The following is a 17,584-nucleotide window of genomic DNA, read 5'->3' as shown; positions in this document are numbered from 1 at the left end:
AGAAAGGAAGAAAAACAAAATCACCAGTAAAGGCTGTGAAAAGACAAGCCAGAGTAGGGGGAAGATATTTGCAACGCTTACGGCCTACAAAGGATTCTAATCCAGTATATCTAAAGAACTCCTACAAAGCATTTCATAGATGGTCATTAAACATAGAAAAAGACATTTAACCTGGTTAGTATTCTAAGACTACATACAGTGAGATACCACTTTACATATGCTTAGACTGGCAAAAATTAAGATGTTGAAAAGGATGTGGATAGTGTGGAAGTTTTATGTGCTTCTTTACACCCACTCTGGAATATAGACATTATCTTACAAAGCTGAACATTCTTTCTGTGATCTAGGATTTCTATTTAGGGAAACTCTGGAAAAATTCTTGCAGAATTGTTTGTACAGTTTTTCCAGAGTAGGTGTAAAGGAGATAAAATTTCAAGCCATCCGCATCCTCTCCAACACTTGGTTTTGTCAGACATCTTAATTTTTGTCGTTGATCTATGTCTTGGAAACAACTCAAATATCTGTGCTCATATGATGGTGTGTTATATACCAGCAACAGTAAGTGAACGTTAGATTTATGCAGCAACACAGATGAATCTTCAGAACATCAGCTAAAAGCAAGTTGCTGAAAACTACATATGGCACAATATAGAGAAGCAAAACAGATAATATTACTTACAGATGCATACACATGTGGTAAACTAAGAGAAAAAAATAAGCACAGTGATACACAAAATTCTAGTTCCTGGTGTGGAGATAGAGGGGTAAGACTGGGAGAAGCAAACATGGAAGTTCGTCTACAGATGATGTTTGAGTTGCTAAGTAGGGTGTGGGGAGGTGGCTCACAACTATATTTTTTTATTAGGCTTATGAATTTTACATATGTGCTACATACATTCTCTGAAATGTTTCACATATTATATAGCTTTTTTTTTCCCCCCCGAAAGAAAAGCCAACAGGAGAGTTATAACTGAGTTGGCATAGCAGAGCAGCTGCAACCATGGGCCTGCTTGAGAGAGAACAAGAAATGAGCAGTTTGCCCAGCAGTCCCCCAGAAATGCTCTGTGCCTGAAGGCTCTGAGTGCTGAGGGTGGCAGGCATCAGGCATAAGAATGGGAATGGGAATGGGATAGGGGTTGGTTGAATTCTCCCTTAGCACCTGCATTCCCTTCTGCACTTTCCATCACTGGGTGACTTCTTCCCCTACCATAAGATGTGGGATTTCGTTTGTTTTTTTTGAGACAGAGTCTTGCTCTGTTGCCCAAATGGAGTGCAGTGGTGAAACCACAGTTCCCTGCAGCCTCAAGCTCCTGAACTCGAGCAATCCTCCCTCCTCAGCCTCCTGAGTAGCTGGGACTACAGGTGTGCACCACCATGCCCAGCTAATTTTTAAATTTTTTGTAGAGATGAGGTCTCGCCCTGTTGCTGAGGCTAGTCTTGAACTTCTGGGCTCTAGCAGTTCTCCCCTCAGCCTCCCAAAGTGCTGGGATTACAGATATGAGCCCCCCAGGGGTCGTTTTTCTAGACCTACACTGTCCAGTGTAGTAGCCATGAGTCACATGTGGTTGTTTTTGAGGGAAGATGTGCAGCAGGTGTAAAATACACACCAAATAGGAAAGACTTAGTATGAAAAAAGAGCGTAAAACATCCCATGAATACTTCTTTATATTGATTGTATGTTGCAGTAATAGTATTTTGAATATATTGGGTTAAATCAAGTATTAAAATTTGTGTTCATTTCTACTCGTTGAAATGTGGTTTGCATTGTGTTTCTATTAGACAGCACTTAAAGTCTGCAAAATAAGTGACACCAGGTATACCAGAGGGGAGTCATGGAGGTTGAAAATACAGGAATTAAGAGAAATTCTCTGTGGTGACAAGTAGGTCTCTCAGCCCTATCATCTGCCCTGCTTCCCAGATGTCAGCAGCCAGGTGTTTTCCCAGACAGGAGATTGGAGTCTTTCCTGGAGACACTGGCACTTCATAGAAGAGGTAGAGAAGGTGTTGACATAATGGAGGATTCCCAGCTGAAAGACTGGCTCTCCCTCCTTGGTCTCTCACCAGCATCTGGCCCACTAGTGCTCACAAAGCCTCTGGCTAGCTGGATCACCTTCCTCTTATGTAGGGCACATTGGGAGCCAGATGTAAGGCTGATTGCCCCACAGGGTCATGGGGTGAGCCTTATGCTGTGCTGAGGCGCAGGATCCGAGAAATAAAGAGACAGGACACAGAAGTACAAAGAAAACGCAGCTGGGCTCGGGGGGGCCACGACATCTATAAGCGAAGTCAGGCAAGGCTGGCGAGGCACGGCTGGCAAGCGGCTGGCGAGGCCAGGCTGGTGAGGGTGGCGAGTGAGGCCCTGAATGTCCAGAAGCATGAGTATTTATTGTGTATAGGTTAGGGGGCAGGGCAGTGAGTGAAATCATCTTTAAGGATAGTGATAGGGTCGTGAGCAATAAAACATAGGGTCCACTCCCATTAGGTCACCTAGGCCAGGAGGTGGACAGTGCGCAGCAAGGGGCCCGTTCCCACAAAGGCAAGGGCCGTGTGCAATAAGGGGTTCACCCCCATTAGGTCACCGAGGCTTGAAGGTGGGCCGTGTGCAGTGAAGAGGGCGCCGCCGTGTGCGATACTTCTATCTATGGGAAAACTACTTCTAGGAAGATTTATAGGAGGATGCTTTAAGTCACACAGCAATGACAGAGCTGTCATGGTTACCGCCACCTTCTGGCAGCTTCCAATGGATTCTATGGGAAGATGCTTTTCAAGCAGCACAGTAGCAAGAGCTGATAAAGTTCACAGTCACCAAGGTGGATTGCCGTTCTGAGGGCAGCCTTCCACAAGAACTGGAGCAAGGTCCTACAACTCCTTTATCAGGAGGAGTGGCTCTCGCCCCAAGCCTGCCATACAGCGGGTATCTTTACAATACTGAACGCTGCCGCCTGGGCCATGGATTCTTGTCCTGGTATAACTGTTTTTCCCTTAATTCATGCTCTGGACTGTATCTGCTCTCGGCATTCCTCCGATTATAAGCTGCTTATTTCTTAATTCCTGCTCTGTACTGTGTCCACTCTAGGCATTCCTCTGATTATAAACTAAGATATAATTATAGGTATATATGTAGGGAAATATTCTTTAGGCACTCATACTATCAACTATTAATGATTATAGAGAGGATTATATAAAGGGAGACTTCAAGCCCTATTTCTGTAAACTAATATATGATTATGTAAAGGATTATGTAAAAGGAAATAGCTGAGTAGTAACACTATAAAGTGAGATATTCCTCAAGCCCTAACTGTGCCAGGGCTCTGCTTAGCTCTCATTCCTCAGTGCCTATATGGGGCGTTACCCACACTCTTATGATGAAAGACAGCCAGTGCTGACCAGGTCTAGAAGAAAACATCTACTATGGATATTTACCAGACTCTGGACAAAGCACCCCAGACCAGAAGGGCCAGAGCAAAGTGGCCCAAGGCAGCCAGCTCTGCTGTATGTCATATCGTGGTTAAATGTGGGAGCTTGGAACCAGGAGCTGGGGCTGCTCCCCTGCTGTCACTACTTACTGGCTGTGATTCTTTGGGCAAATTGCATCTGTAAAATGGAGACAATAATAGTGCCTGTCACTTGGGGGTTGTTGTGAGGATTAAATTCCATGCTGCATATAAAGGGGTAGACAAGAACATAGCACACAGTAATCCCTCAATTATCTTAACAGTTATATTATTCATGTAATAAAAGAAAACTTTAAAAAAATGTATTCTGCCATTCGTGAAATGGCAGTCTAGGAAGCTCCAAGCTTTCATTCCACCATAGAATATTAATAAGCAATTAGGGACTAGATGAAATAACTTTATAGAAGCTCTGGAAAACCGTCAGAAGTATACGCCAGCTAAGAAAATGCCTAATGAAGAAAAAGCCAGCCACATCGAAAATACAGATTGAGTATCCCTTGGATTTTGGATTTTTCTCTGATTTTGGAATATTTGCATTATACTTACCAGTTGAACACCCCTAATACGAAATGCTCCAGTGAGCATAACCTTTGAGCACCACTTTGGCACCCAGAAGTTTTGGATTTTGGGCTGGGCTCATACCCATCTCGGTGCCTTAGGTGTCCAAGGTAGGAGGATTATAAGAGAATATTGTCAAGAATTGTACATTAACAAACTACTTAACCTAAATAAAGTGGACACATTCCTAGAAACATACAACCTGCCAAGACTGAATCATGAAGAAGTAGAAAATCTGAATAGGACTATAATTAATAAGGAGATTGAATCAGTAATTAAAAACTTATCAACAAAGAAAAGCCCTGCACCACATGGCTTCCCTGATGAATTCTACCAAACATTTTTTTTCTTTTCCCTTATCTCAAAAGGTATCAAAAATTCTACCAAACATTTAAAGAAGAATTAATACCAGTTCTTCTCAAGCAAATTAATTCTGTGACTCTAATATATCCTGATACCAAAGCCAGACAATAATTCTACTAGAAAATTACAGTCCAGTATCCTTAATGAAATTGGCACAAAACCCTCAACAGAGTAATAGCAAAACCAAGTTTAGCAGCCTATCAAAAGGCTGGGACCAAGTGGGATTTATTCCTGTAATGCAAGGATGTCTCCACAAACTAAAATCAGTCAGTGGCCAAAGACTGAAAGCTTTTCCTCTAAGATCAAAGGCAAGACAAGGATATCTGCTTTCACCGCAGTATTGGAAGTTAATTGCCCACAGTAATTAATCAAGAAGAGAAAGCCATCAAAACTGGAAAGGGAGAAGTAAAATTATCCTTGTTCATATATGTGATGACATGATTTTGTATGTAGAAACCTTAAAGATTTCATAGAAACATTGTTAGAACTAATAAATGAATTCGGCAAAATTGCAGGACACAAAGTCAAAACACAATAATCACTTGTATTTATATACACTGAGCAATCCGAAAAGGAAATTAAGAAAATAATTTCATTTATAGTAATAGTACAAAGAATAAAATACAGATAATCCTCAACTTATGACAGAGTTATGTGTCAAAAAAATTTTTAGTCAAACTGTCATAAGTTGGGGGTCTGTCTGTACTTAAGAATATACTTAAGCACAGATGAAAGACTTAGGAAACGAAAGACTTATACACTGACCACTACAAAATGTTAACGGAAGTTAAAGAAGGCACCAGGTCTGGTGGCTCACATATGGAATCCCAGCATTTTGGGAGGCCCAAGGCAGGTGTATCACTTGAGGTCAGGAGTTAGAGACAGGCTGGCCAACATGGTGAAACCTCGTCTCTGCTAAAAATATAAAAATTAACTGGGTGTGGTGAGGCGCACCTGTAGTCCCAGCTACTCTGGAGACTGAGGCAGGAGAATGGCCTGAACCCAGGAGGTGGAGATCGCAGAAAGCCAAGATCGCACCACTGCACTTTAGCCTGGTTGACAGAGTGAGATGCTGTTTCCAAAAAAAAAAAAAAAAATTAAGACAAAAATAAATGGAGAGACGTCCCATGCTCATGGACTGCAAGACTTAAGAAGAGGTGAATATTAACTAAAGCAATCTACACATTCAATCCCTATTAAAATGCCAACAAGTTTTTTTTGTTTTGTTTTGTTTTGTTTTGCTGAAATAGAAAAATTTATCCTAACGTTTATAGAATCTCAGCAGACTGCAGAGAGCCAGAACAGTCTTGAAAAAGAAGAAATACGAAAGCCTCATACTTCCTGACTTTAAAACGTACTACAAAGCTGCAGTAATCAAATCATTGTAGTACTGGTATAAAGACAGACATATTGACCAGTGGAATAGAATACAGGGCCTAGAAATAAGTTCTTGTGTACAGTGGTCAGATTATTTTCCACAAGGATGCCAGTACCATTCAGTGAGGGAAAACGAGTATCTTTTCACAGTGAAAGGTCCTAGGAATACTGGATATACACATCAAAAGAATGAAGTTAGACCCTTAGCTAATGATATACAAAAATTAACCCAAAATGGATCAGACTTAAACATAAGACCTTAAACTATAAAATTCCGAGAAAAACAGAATAAAGTCTTCATGACATTGGATTTGGCAATGATTTCTTACATAAGACACTAAAATCACAGGCAACAAAAGAAACAATAGAATACATTAGGCTACATCAAAATTTAAAACTTCTGTTAATGAAAAGAAACATTCATCAGTGAAAAGGCAGCCTCCGGAATGGAAAACTTTGAAAATCATACCTGGTAAGGGTTAATATTTAGAATATAAAAAGAACTCCTACAGCTCAGTGATAAAAAACATCCCAATTAAAAAATGGGCAAAGGACTTGAATAGACATTTCTCCAAAGAAAATAAACCCAATGGCTGATAAGCACATGAAAACATGCCCTGCATCACTAATGATTGGAGAAATGCAAATCAAAACAGTAGTGAAATACCTCACAGGCATTAGATGACTGCTGTTTAACAGAAAATGACAAGTGTTAACAAGGATTTAGAGAAAGTGGAATCCCTCTTCAGTGTTAAAAATGTGAAATGGTGCAGCTACTAAAACAGTATGACAATGCCTCCCAAATTAAAAGTTGAATAACCATGACTTAGCAGTTTGACTAAAAAGAACTGGAAGCAGGGACTTGAAGAGAGATTTGTATACCCAGGTTCATAGCAGCATTACTCACAGTAGTCAAAAGGTGGTAGCAGTCCAAGTGTCTGTCCACATATGTTCACCTTAAAAAGGTGAACAGAAGGCATTCTGATACATGCTACAGCATGGATGGACTTTGAGGACATTAAGCTTAGTGAAATGAGCCAGTCACAAAATAACAAATACTATATGTTTCCATTTAGATGTCCTGTCAAGATACTCAAATTCATAGAAACAGGAAGTAGAATTGTGGTTACCAGGGGCTGGGAGAAGAATGGGGAGGTAATATTTAATGGATACAGAGTTAGTTTGGTAAGATGTAAAAAAAGTTCTGGAGATGGATGGTGGTGATGGTTATGGAAGCAATGTGAAGGTACTTAATAATGCCACTTAACTGTACACTCTTAAATGGTTAAAAACGAGTTCAGAAAATCCAATATCTGATTAGTACGAATTCCTTGAAAGAAAATAGAGGAGATGGGGGAAGAGGGAATTAGCTAAGAAGTTATATAAGAAAATCTCCCAGAAATGAAAGAGTGCAGCCTTGGATTGGAAGGGCCTGGCATGATAGTTTTAAAAAGACCTATACAAAGCACCTCCTTGTGCAGTTGCAGAATGTTGGTAATGCAGAGGACATTAAACTCTCTAACAAGAAACCTGGGTCACAATGAAATGATCAGGAATCAGGACAGTAGATGCCTCCGTGGCAGTTCTCATGTGAGGGAAAAGTTGGAGTGGGGCCACCCAGATCTGAAGAGGAACTGATTTTGATTGTCTAATTCAAATTTTTAGTTTTATCTTTATTTAAGTTACTTATGCATATGATTTGAATATTCAAATAGTTCTGTAAGGTTTTTTTTAAAAAATAGCAAACCCAATGGGCCCTTCTAATTCCCCATTTCTTAAGGCAAACATTGTTTTAGCTGTTTCATTTGTTATTTATCTGTGTGTCTTTAAATTCTGTGGTTTTAGGCATTCTGTGCTGATTCTTCCCTAAGCCTGGCAGCTGAGTCTGGGCCCTTCATCTCTGTGCTCTGCGAGTTCTTTCCTGCTCTCAGTGCTGCTCCTAGCTGGGCCATGCAGGAGCACTCTGTTTCCCTTTTTTTTTTTTTTTTTTTTTTTTTTTTTTAAAATGAGACAGAGTCTCACCGTGTGGCCCAGGCTAGAGTGCAGTGGCTGCAACCTCTGCCTCCCAGGCTCAAGCAATTCTCCTGCCTCAGCTTCCTGAGTAGCTGGTATTAATAGGCATGAGCTACTATGCCCAGCTAATTTTGATATTTTTAGTAGAAAAGGGGTTTCACTATGTTGGCCAGGTAGGTCTTAAACTCCTGACCTTAAGTGATTGCCTGGCTTGGCCTCCCAACGTGTTGGGATTACAGGCGTGAGCCACCGCACCTGCCTGGCCATGTTTAACTTTTTAAGAAATTGCCAAACCGTTTCCCAGTTTGATGTGAGTCCTATAGGGGTGTGTGTGTGTGTGTGTGTGTGTGTGTCCCTCTTTCCTGATGTCACCCCAGTTTCAGATCTCTATCAGGCAGAGTTTTTTGTCCCCTCCTTTTCCGGACCCTTCTGGTGGCCCTTGCCTGTAGGTGCTGCTGGGCCAGCTGCCCCCTTCAGCATCAGTGTGGGAGAATCAGTCACTCTCTCCTAGGTCTCTTGGAGCCTCTAGTGTTTGGTTTTTTATACCTTTCCTGTTTTGTTTTATTCCCTCATTTTAGTGGACTACTGCCCCCTTCAATAACTTATGCGGAAAAGGAGCATGGGAGACAAAAGTTGTGTTTCCTTGTTTGCATGTCCGAATTTTATTTTACCTTTGCACATAAGTTTGGCTGGTTTTAGAATCAGCCAAAGAAATAAGCTAGAAATATTTTTTCCCCATAATTTCGAAGGTTAGGCATACTCCATTTTTACAAGCTTTCAGTGTTGCTGGTACCATAATATTGTTTTATTCTTTGACAAATGTTTCCTTCCTGGAAATTTTGAGTATCTTTTTAACCATTGCACTGCCTCCTAAGTGGGTCTTTTCATTTTAGAGACTCTTGCCTTGCAGCTTAGGAAAAGGGATCACTAGATTTCTCCTCTTCCTTTTCTCTGTTCTATTCTGTTTTCTTCCTTGTTCTCTTTTTCTGGAACTCTGTTATTGGGAATTGGAACTCTTGGATTAATTCTCAATTTTTGTTTTCTCTTCTCCAGTTTTCCATCTCTTTGATTATTTTACTTTTAGCAGGTTTCTATAACTTCTGCCAAATCTTTTATGAGTTTTCATGTTTGCTGTCATGTGTTCTGTTTTTTTTGTTCTTGTTTGTTTTTGAGACAGGTCTCACTCTTATTCAGGCTGGAGTGCACTAGTGTGGTCATAGCTCATTGTAGCCTCAAACACTCAGGCTGAAGCAATCCTCTCGTGTCATCCTCCTGAGTAGCTGGGACTATAGGTGCGTGCCACTATGCCCAGCTAATTTTTTTTTTTTTTTTTTTTTCCCATGGAGACACGGTCTTACTATGTTGCCCAGGCTGGTCTTCAACTCCTGGCCTCAAGCAATCCTCCTGCCTCAGCCTCCCAAAATGTTGGGATTACAGGTGTGAGCCACTGCACCCGGCCTCCTGTTCATTTGTAGAGACCATTTTCAGAGGCGGGCAATGGATACTATTGTCTGCCTGTTCCTTCTTAATAGCACCCATTTTGTTTCATGAGTACAGTAGAGCCTTTCACTTTGAGGATGTTAATGGCCTGTTTTTGGTTTTAACTTTTCATCTTTGTAATTATTTCTTCTATGCTGTTTTCCTCTGTGGTTTTGGTCTCTGTCTCAGAGGTTTGGTGGTTCTTGCCTGTCTGCTGTGTGGCTGAGGGACTTGAAGCTCTGTGCACATGGGTCTTCCTGGAGGGTGAATGAGCTGGAATGTTTCATTGGGAATTTCCTCCTGTTGGGGACTTTTTTCTTCACCTGGTCAGATTTTTTTCATAAAGGACCTTTTCCTGTCTACCTGGAGACTGGGGTTCTGAGAGCATAGTGGAAGAAGAGTGGCTAATGGGAATCTGTCCTCTCTTCCCTGAGTAAAGAACCCTGATTTTCAGCTGAACTGATGTTCTCCAACCAAGACACTACCTGTTTTACTTTCTCACCAGTTTACTTTTGATTTGTTTACTGCTTGGGTTGTGGGAGGAATCTGGGTGTGTCCACCTGCCTTGTCCCTACCCCCACCTTTTAATATGAGTAATTTCAGATCTATAGAAAAGTCACAAGAATAGTGCAGTAAGCAGCCTTCACCCGGGTTTACCAGCTGATAGTGTTCTGCCACAGTGGCTCTTTGTGTTTTTCTTCTGAACCCTTTGAGAGATTACAGTAATTATGACATTTTACCCCTAAATACTGTCATCAAAAAACAAGAACAATCCCGGGACTACAGAAGCCTTTTCACATGCAAGAAATTTACTGTAGTACTATTCTATATAATCCATATTCAGATTTTTTTCATTATCCCCAAAATGTCCTTTACAGAGTTCCTCCCCTTTAATTCAAGATTTTTTCAAGTATTACATAAGTATTTTTTTTTTTTGAGACAGAGTTTCGCTCTTGTTACCCAGGCTGTAGTACAACGGCGCGATCTTGGTTCACCGCAACCTCCGCCTCCTGGATTCAGGCAATTTTGCCTCAGCCTCCTGAGTAGCTGGGATTACAGGCAGGCGCCACCACGCCCAGCTAATTTTTTGTATTTTTAGTAAAGACAGGGTTTCACCATGTTGACCAGGATGGTCTCGATCTCTTGACCTCGTGATCCACCCGCCTCGACCTCCCAAAGTGCTGGGATTATAGGCTTGAGCCACCGCGCCCAGCCTTACATAAGTATTTTATTGCCGTATTGCTTTGTTCTTTAATCTAGAAGTATTCCCAGCCCTCTTTTGCAGGGGGCATTGGGTGTCTTTCATGACATTGCCATATTTAAAGAGTCCAGGTCAGTTCTATAGAATGGCCTTCAATTTGGACTCATCTCTTTGTTCATGATTAGCTTCAAATGAGACTTTTTTTTTTTTTAAGGTAGCAATACTATATAAGTCATAATTATCAAATCATGAGGCCCAAGGTCAGTTTGTCTCATTATTGGTAATGTTAAGTTTGATCACTTCGTTAACATAATGTTTGCCAGATGTCACTGTTGTGAATATTTCTTTCCCCTTTTGAGATAAAAAGTAATTTGTGAATAAATAATCTCTGGAGTGGTATTCTAGGTCTTCTCCCTGATTCTGTTTCCTTCTGAACATGCTGTCCAGTGTGATCCTGTGCTGGGGAAGCAGCAACCTGGTACTCCAGTGGTGCTGGAGGCTGGAGGGGCTCATTTGCTCCGAGCGGCACAGGTCATGAGGCCCATAGTCAGAGCAGATGTAGCTCTGGGTGCTGCAGTGACCCCTGTACCAGGTCTCTAGCTGGGCTGTGAGGTGGGGCTGCTCGGGCCCCCTGGCCCTGGTGGAGGTGGAGGAGGCCCCCCAGCGCACCACAGCCTGGCCCTCCTCAGAAAGAGGGACATTCTCTACTGTCAGAGGCAGTCCTGAGAGGTCTATAAGGGCTCTGTCCTGTGCTGTGCCCATTCCGCAGCCTGACCCCCAGGCTCTTCCCCAGGACACTGTCTGTCATCAGCATTATCTCAACAGCCGAGCCCTTCGCCTTCTGGCTGGCAAAGGCCTTGTCTGTGCTGTCAGGTTTCCACGGTGGGCACAGGACCAGCACTGAATAAATGCAGGGGTAAGGGGATGAATGTGAGCATTTGGATATGAAGACAAATGATGGAAAAAAAGGCTCACAATTGCCACCTGAACCCAGAGAAACCTGTTCAATAGAGTAGTGTCTTTTACCACCGTTTGGCTTTCTGGTTATGTTTCTGAAATATTTCACCTGATCTCCCACCCCAGGGGGTAGATGGCTTCACTCAGTCAACATGCAACAACCTGGTCTTTGGCATCCCTGTGACCAAAGTACTCTCTCTCTGTTACCTCTTCTTTCTCTTTCCTTTCCTCTGCCCTCAACTTATCTGGTCTTGTATGAGCAATTTTACCAGGCACTGTGCGTGGCTTGGGAAAGAGGCCAGGATGCAAAGTGGAGCCACAGGTCTTGCCCATTTGAGCAGAAAGAGATGTTGAATTTAAGTACAGTGACATTCTGCAGCCACACCCAGGTCTGGCCTCAGGTTTGTCCCAGATGTGTCTACCTTTGTCCTTTGCCAAAGCTGTTCCATCTGCCAGGAAGCCCCTCTGTTCTCTCTCAGCTTCCAGTCTCAGGTCCAGTCCCTCAGAAGCTCAGGTGGCTCTTCCCTTCTCCACTAACTGCGATACCCCATCCCAGTGACCCTCTTTGCCTGCCTCCCCTGTGAGCCCTGCCCTGCATCAGAGCTACCAGCAAGTCTGCGGGTCAGGTCTCCTGCCCAGAGCTGCAGGTAGCATAGCTCAGGACATGGGAACAGTTCTAAAGAGCTGATGGTCCCCCAGTACTGTGTGTTTACAGCAGGCGTCCCCAAACTACGGCCCACAGACCACATGCGGCCCCCTGAGGCCGTTTATCTGGCCCCCGGCCGCACTTCAGGAAGGGGCACCTCTTTCATTGGTGGTCAGTGAGAGGAGCACAGTATGTGGCGGTCCTCCAACGGTCTGAGGGACGGTGAACTGGCCCCCTGTGTAAAAAGTTTGGGGACGCCTGGTTTACAGCATCAGGCCTGTTGTAGTGCCAGTTACTGTCCCACACTGAGGTCCTTAGAATGTATTTTGGGGTGGTAAGTTACACCAGAGGCACCTCTACCAATAAACACAATGAGGCCTTGAAAATGCTTCTCCCTTTTAGGTCTTCACTTTGTGTTGTAGGTATCTCGGACACAGGTAGCATATTTTGCATTTTAGTGATTCCTAATCGAGTAGCAACTCGTCTCCATCACATGCCTGAGAGGAGCTATGGAACTACTCTTATTGAGTGCCAGGTGAGTAAAGGAAGCAGAGCATCCAGGATCTCAGAAATAGTGAGAAATACACACAGACTTGTGTAGAAGGTGTTTAAGACAAGCTGTTGAAGAATAATGAAAAAAAATGCAAACAGCCTAACTTCAAACCATAGAGATTATGATAACAAAAGAAATCCATTTGTGGAATACTATGCAGCCATCAAAAGTCATGTTTGTAAGCCCATTTAAAGATATGGAAAGCTGTTTATAGTCTTAAGTTTACAAAGTAAGTCATGAAATGGAATATCTGATGTGATCTCAATATTCATAAAGATTTGTATAGGAAAAAAGAGGCTTGGTGAGGGGCAGACTCACATAGGAAGGGTTTATGGCCTTTGTTTATTGTCTTTCAAACTTTTGTATTTTTCAAGTGTTCACATTGAATGTTTATTACTTTATCATGAGAAGAAAAAGCATGTGGATTTTTTATTAAATAAAAACCACAGCAAAGTCTATGACACCAGCAGAACCAACCTGCTGGAGAGGGGCTTGTCAGGTGGGGCTGCCAGCTCAGAGTCAGGGAAGGAAGCTTTTCAGGAGGCCTCCTAACCCTCCCTGTGACCTCCCTGGGGGAGCCGAGGCCCCACTGAGCCATCTGCAGCCAGAGTGCACCTGCTGGCAGGCATCTGTCTGTGTGCAGCCTTGGAGAGCACATTTGTTGCCCACCTGACCTGAACTTGTACCTGATGCCCTTCATGATGCATCAAGGTACATCTGTACAGGCAGAGTGGGAGGTGGGTGGGCCCATGAGGGCTCTCTCCCCTCCACCATGGCCTTGGGTAAGTCACCCCCGTTCTCTTGAGTCTGCCCCTCACCTGTGAGATGGGAGGAGCGACGTTCTCCTTCCTCACAAGGGGGTTGGAGGACCAAAGAGAGTGTGTATGGAAGGACTGATGTGCAAATTACTGTTAGATTATGCTACATAAACTATAGTTCTTCCCCCATCTCCAGCTGCCTGTTTACACCTTCCAGCCATGCACCAAGGCCCACTGCACACCAGGGCCTGTGCCAAGCACCAAGGAGCCAGACAGGAACATACTAAGGTCCTGCCTAGAGGTCCTCACAGCCTTGGGGAACCAGCAGACAGAGGGACAGACAGGCAGCTCAGGCCCCAGGACAAGGGCTGCAGAGGAAGATCACACATGTGGTTCTCCTTCATACTGGTAGAGAAGGCCCTCAAGGAAGGGGTAGGGGCAACCTGGGCTTTAGAGAGAACTCCGTCGTGGGGCATTCCCCCGGGGCTGGAGCTGCTGAGGTATATTCATTTATGCAGAACCCTTTGCTGCGCTAGCAATGACTCATTAGAAAATGTAGTGACGAGGGCCTCCATTTCACCATAGTAACTTAAAAAATGAAAACTGCCAAGGCATAATTTTAATAAGAGCACATGGGACCCATTTGGTGCGAGCAACAGCATTTCATAGCTTCCTAAAGAAAGCCTGCACTGCTGGATTCTGTGCTACAGGTGCCCCTCAAGCCTTGTAGCCCCAAATAGTCTGAACTGTGCTGGCCAGGGAGGCTGCGACTGCACAGGCAGGACTCAGCACACATCTCCTTTTGCTTTCAGAAGTGACCGGGGAGGCACGTCCTTACCATGGGAAGGAGGCTGTGGATCCGAGACAGGGGCGGGCCAGAGGAGGCGACCCTACGCACTTCCACGCGGTGAATGTGGCGCAGCCCGTTCGCTTCAGCAGTAAGTTGCAGACCTGCCCTAACTGGGACACCAGGGAGTACAACCCTGACACGGCCCCTGCCTCTCCACCGCTACTGTGTTGCATGAGGGGTTTCCCAAAGCAGCCGTTAGAGACCAGTGGGGGGAATGGATGAGGCTGGTTGGTGACCCACCCAAAGTTACCCAAAGTCCACCAGTAATTTTGGTAGAGAGGGGGTTTTACCATGTTGCCCAGGCTTCCTCAAACTCCTGAGCTCAAGTGATCTGCCCGCTGAGGTCTCCCAAAGTGCTGGAATTACAGGCGTGAGCTACTGCACCCAGCCCTCTGATTCCTTGTCTGCACCTGAAGAGCTTCCCTGCACACTCAGGTGTGCCCTTCATGGAGAGCAGATTGTGCTGTTCAACTTGTAACCATCACAAACAGTGTTGTGGCCATGCTCAGGGGCCAGGGCTGCCTCTCCTTTCCTGTAATCTATATGCCTTTGTGAAGAAGTCATAGTCACACATGCTTACATAATAAATACATGGGCATATGTCCCTAGAAGTTTTACTAGTGCCACAGGACATAGATGCACTTTAAAAATGGCATTTTTAGCCACTGCACTCCAGCCTGGGCAACAGTGAGACTGCACCTAAAAAAAAAAAATGCATTTTAAATTTTACAACTGGCTTTGCTAAAAATTGTTACTCTTCTCCAGTGTACTAATATGAGGTACCCAACCTTTGAAGGTTAAAGATTCTATAAAACAGGTCTCTGATGATGTTACCTAAGGTGGGCTGTAAATTACGGGGCATTCCTGTGTGTGGGTATAGGAGTAGGAAGTGACAGGTGGAGGAGGTGAGAAGACGCTGGCCAGACTCAGTGGTACTCAGGTACTGGCTGGCTCCTCAGCTTTGCCAGCTGTGGCATCGCCCACGCCTTCTTTTTTTTTTGCCTGTGGGAGGCAGGGGCAGGTCACACGGTGTCACTGCCCTTTCAGCTGTGATCCTTTGAGCTGCCATTTTAGGGGAGCCTCCACTGCAAATGCTCATGTAAGTAGAAAAGGAGAGAGGAGAGTCAGCTCTGGAGGCAGCAGGCTAGCTGGCAGCAGAGGCCAAGAGAGCTGGGCATTGGAATCAAGGCCCAAAGTGAACTGCACAGGAAGTTGTGCTGTGTTGTTAACTCAGAAAATGAAATTAATTTTATAAGACTTAATTCGGCAGCCATTCTTGACTAGTGAATAAATTAAAAGATCTTATAGAAGTGGGAGGAGTCACCAAATATACTTGTATCATTGGTTGAATCTGTGTTTTTGTGAAACAAAAACCCCATTCCTACAATAGGGTTTCAGAAGCAGAGCTTCTCCTCTCCAGCCTCAGTTTCCCCACTTCTCTAGGGATGATTTACAAAGTGTGCCTGTCCCTGATGGAGCACATAAAATTTCCGTTTATGGAGCTGGATCCTAACTTGGGGGACAACTCCCCTTCTGTCCTTCATGTTTCCTAGGGAAGTGCCCGACAGGGTGGCACCACTACGAAGGCACGGCCAGCTGCTACAGGGTCTACCTGAGTGGGGAGAACTACTGGGATGCCGCACAGACCTGCCAGCGCCTGAATGGCTCTCTCGCCACCTTCTCTACAGACCAGGAGCTGCGCTTCGTCCTGGCCCAGGAATGGGACCAGCCTGAGCGGAGCTTTGGTTGGAAGGACCAGCGCAAGTAAGTCCTGGATTGGGGACCTGAGGGGCCTGGAGTCAGAGTCTGATGACCACTGAGCACATAACCTCTGACCACTCAGTAAACTCCTGGGGCACAGCTGGCAGCCAACACGTTAGGAAGGGCAGCGTCGCCCACTGGAAGTGCATAGAGATCCAGGGGTTAGAGTGTGCGTTGAGATGGGCAGAGGGTCCTGGGGGTAGGCTCAGGCTGGACTCTGCTGCTACGTTTTGGGACTGTGGGCCAGCCGTTTTCATTGGTCCCCCTCTGTGGGTACAACTGCAGTTGCTGAGGGAGGGCACAGGGCCTGGGGGTGCTGGCTTGTGAGGGGAGAGCGGCTTGGTGTGGGGCTTCATGGGCCTGGTGTGAGGGGTATGTAATAGGTGGGGGTTTCCCCTGAGAAAGAAAAGGGGGCCTTCACTTAAAGACCCAAGCTGGGTTTTGACCTCACAGTTATGCCCTGTGTGACTGGCAAATCACAAGACTCAGTTGTTTCTCCTTCTACAGCTACAAAGGGAGGAAACTTAACTCTTAGCTCACAGGTTGTTATACTGACCCCACAGGGACAGGCCTGTGAGTCCAGTGGAGAAGTAAGAGGGCATAGCCCAGAGGGCAGGGCAGCCTGTCTCTGAGGACAGCCATGTGGTAGCACAGCACAGGCCAAGGGCAGAGTATCCCATCCCAGGGCTCCTGCCATGCGGGGGGACCTGCTGATGGGCATCTCCAGGCTTGGGGCTGGAAAGCTGGGCCAAGGGGCATGGACTAGGCAGGTACTTCAGCCAGGTCCCAGTGCAAGGTCCCCTCAGTGCTGGGCCTTGTGTGCTCAGGAGCAGGCTACAGGCTGAGGTGGGCTGGCTCTGAGTGGGAAGCTGTGCTAGTGTTTTCAGCCTCCATGCTAGTGGATATTCACAGGGGCTTATGAATTTATTGAGGTGTAATTCACATGACATGAGACTCACCTCTGTAAAGTAGTCACAGACTTGTATTTATGGGGTTTCATGTCCACCAAGAATAAGATTGTTCTTGCTTAAATTGTGAAAGCTTTACTGGTTCAACTCATAAATACAGTCTTGGCAGGAGTTCCCTGAGATAAAACTTTTCCTGCCCTGTGAATTTCTTGTCTTGAATCTTAGTACATTCTAACATGAGTGTTAAATCACTCATGTTAGAAGCTCAGTGTTTTGGAGGTCAGTATAGCTATTAAAACACACAGTCATTGATGGCTGCCTCCATCCTGCCACTGAGGTCTCTGTCTCTGTGCCCTGCAGGTTGTGGGTTGGCTATCAGTATGTCATCACTGGCCGGAACCACTCCTTGGAAGGTCGCTGGGAGGTCGCATTCAAAGGTGAGCCCTTCCGGTCTGTGGGAGTGTTTGAAGCTGGGCAGAGTCACCCTGATTCAGGGGATACCTCTGGGGCCTCCCTTCCTCTCTCTCACCCAGTACTGCTTGGCCTGTAGGGGTGTGTGCAGGGGACATGGAGAGGGTGATCCCCAGTTGCAGTGGGGTCTGTGGTCATGGGGCTAGCGCAGCTGCAAGTCAGACCCTACATTGGGCTGTCGCCATTTCTGGAACTCATTGTTGCTACTTTGGCCAGCTTTCTATATTGTTCCTC

General features: G+C 45.0%; 1 protein-coding gene across 3 annotated transcripts in view; it reads left to right on the top strand.

Annotated features, from left to right (window-relative positions):
• Positions 1 to 17,584, top strand: part of DGCR2 (DiGeorge syndrome critical region gene 2) — a 79,158-nt gene that overhangs the window by 33,556 nt on the left and 28,018 nt on the right. For 2 of the 3 annotated variants that reach the window (XM_074391110.1, XM_074391109.1), the window contains exons 3-5: positions 14,173 to 14,300; positions 15,757 to 15,974; positions 17,240 to 17,316. In XM_074391110.1, coding sequence (XP_074247211.1) covers positions 14,173 to 14,300; positions 15,757 to 15,974; positions 17,240 to 17,316 — 423 coding nt within the window. The remainder of the gene's footprint in view (positions 1 to 14,172; positions 14,301 to 15,756; positions 15,975 to 17,239; positions 17,317 to 17,584) is intronic. The other variant, XM_003942658.3, reaches the window with a different exon arrangement.

Source organism: Saimiri boliviensis, chromosome 21 (assembly GCF_048565385.1).
Source record: "Saimiri boliviensis isolate mSaiBol1 chromosome 21, mSaiBol1.pri, whole genome shotgun sequence".
In the NCBI taxonomy this organism is placed as follows: domain Eukaryota; kingdom Metazoa; phylum Chordata; class Mammalia; order Primates; family Cebidae; genus Saimiri; species Saimiri boliviensis.
The sequence above is the reverse complement of the archived record's forward strand: the minus strand, read 5'-3'. Positions and strand labels throughout refer to the sequence as shown.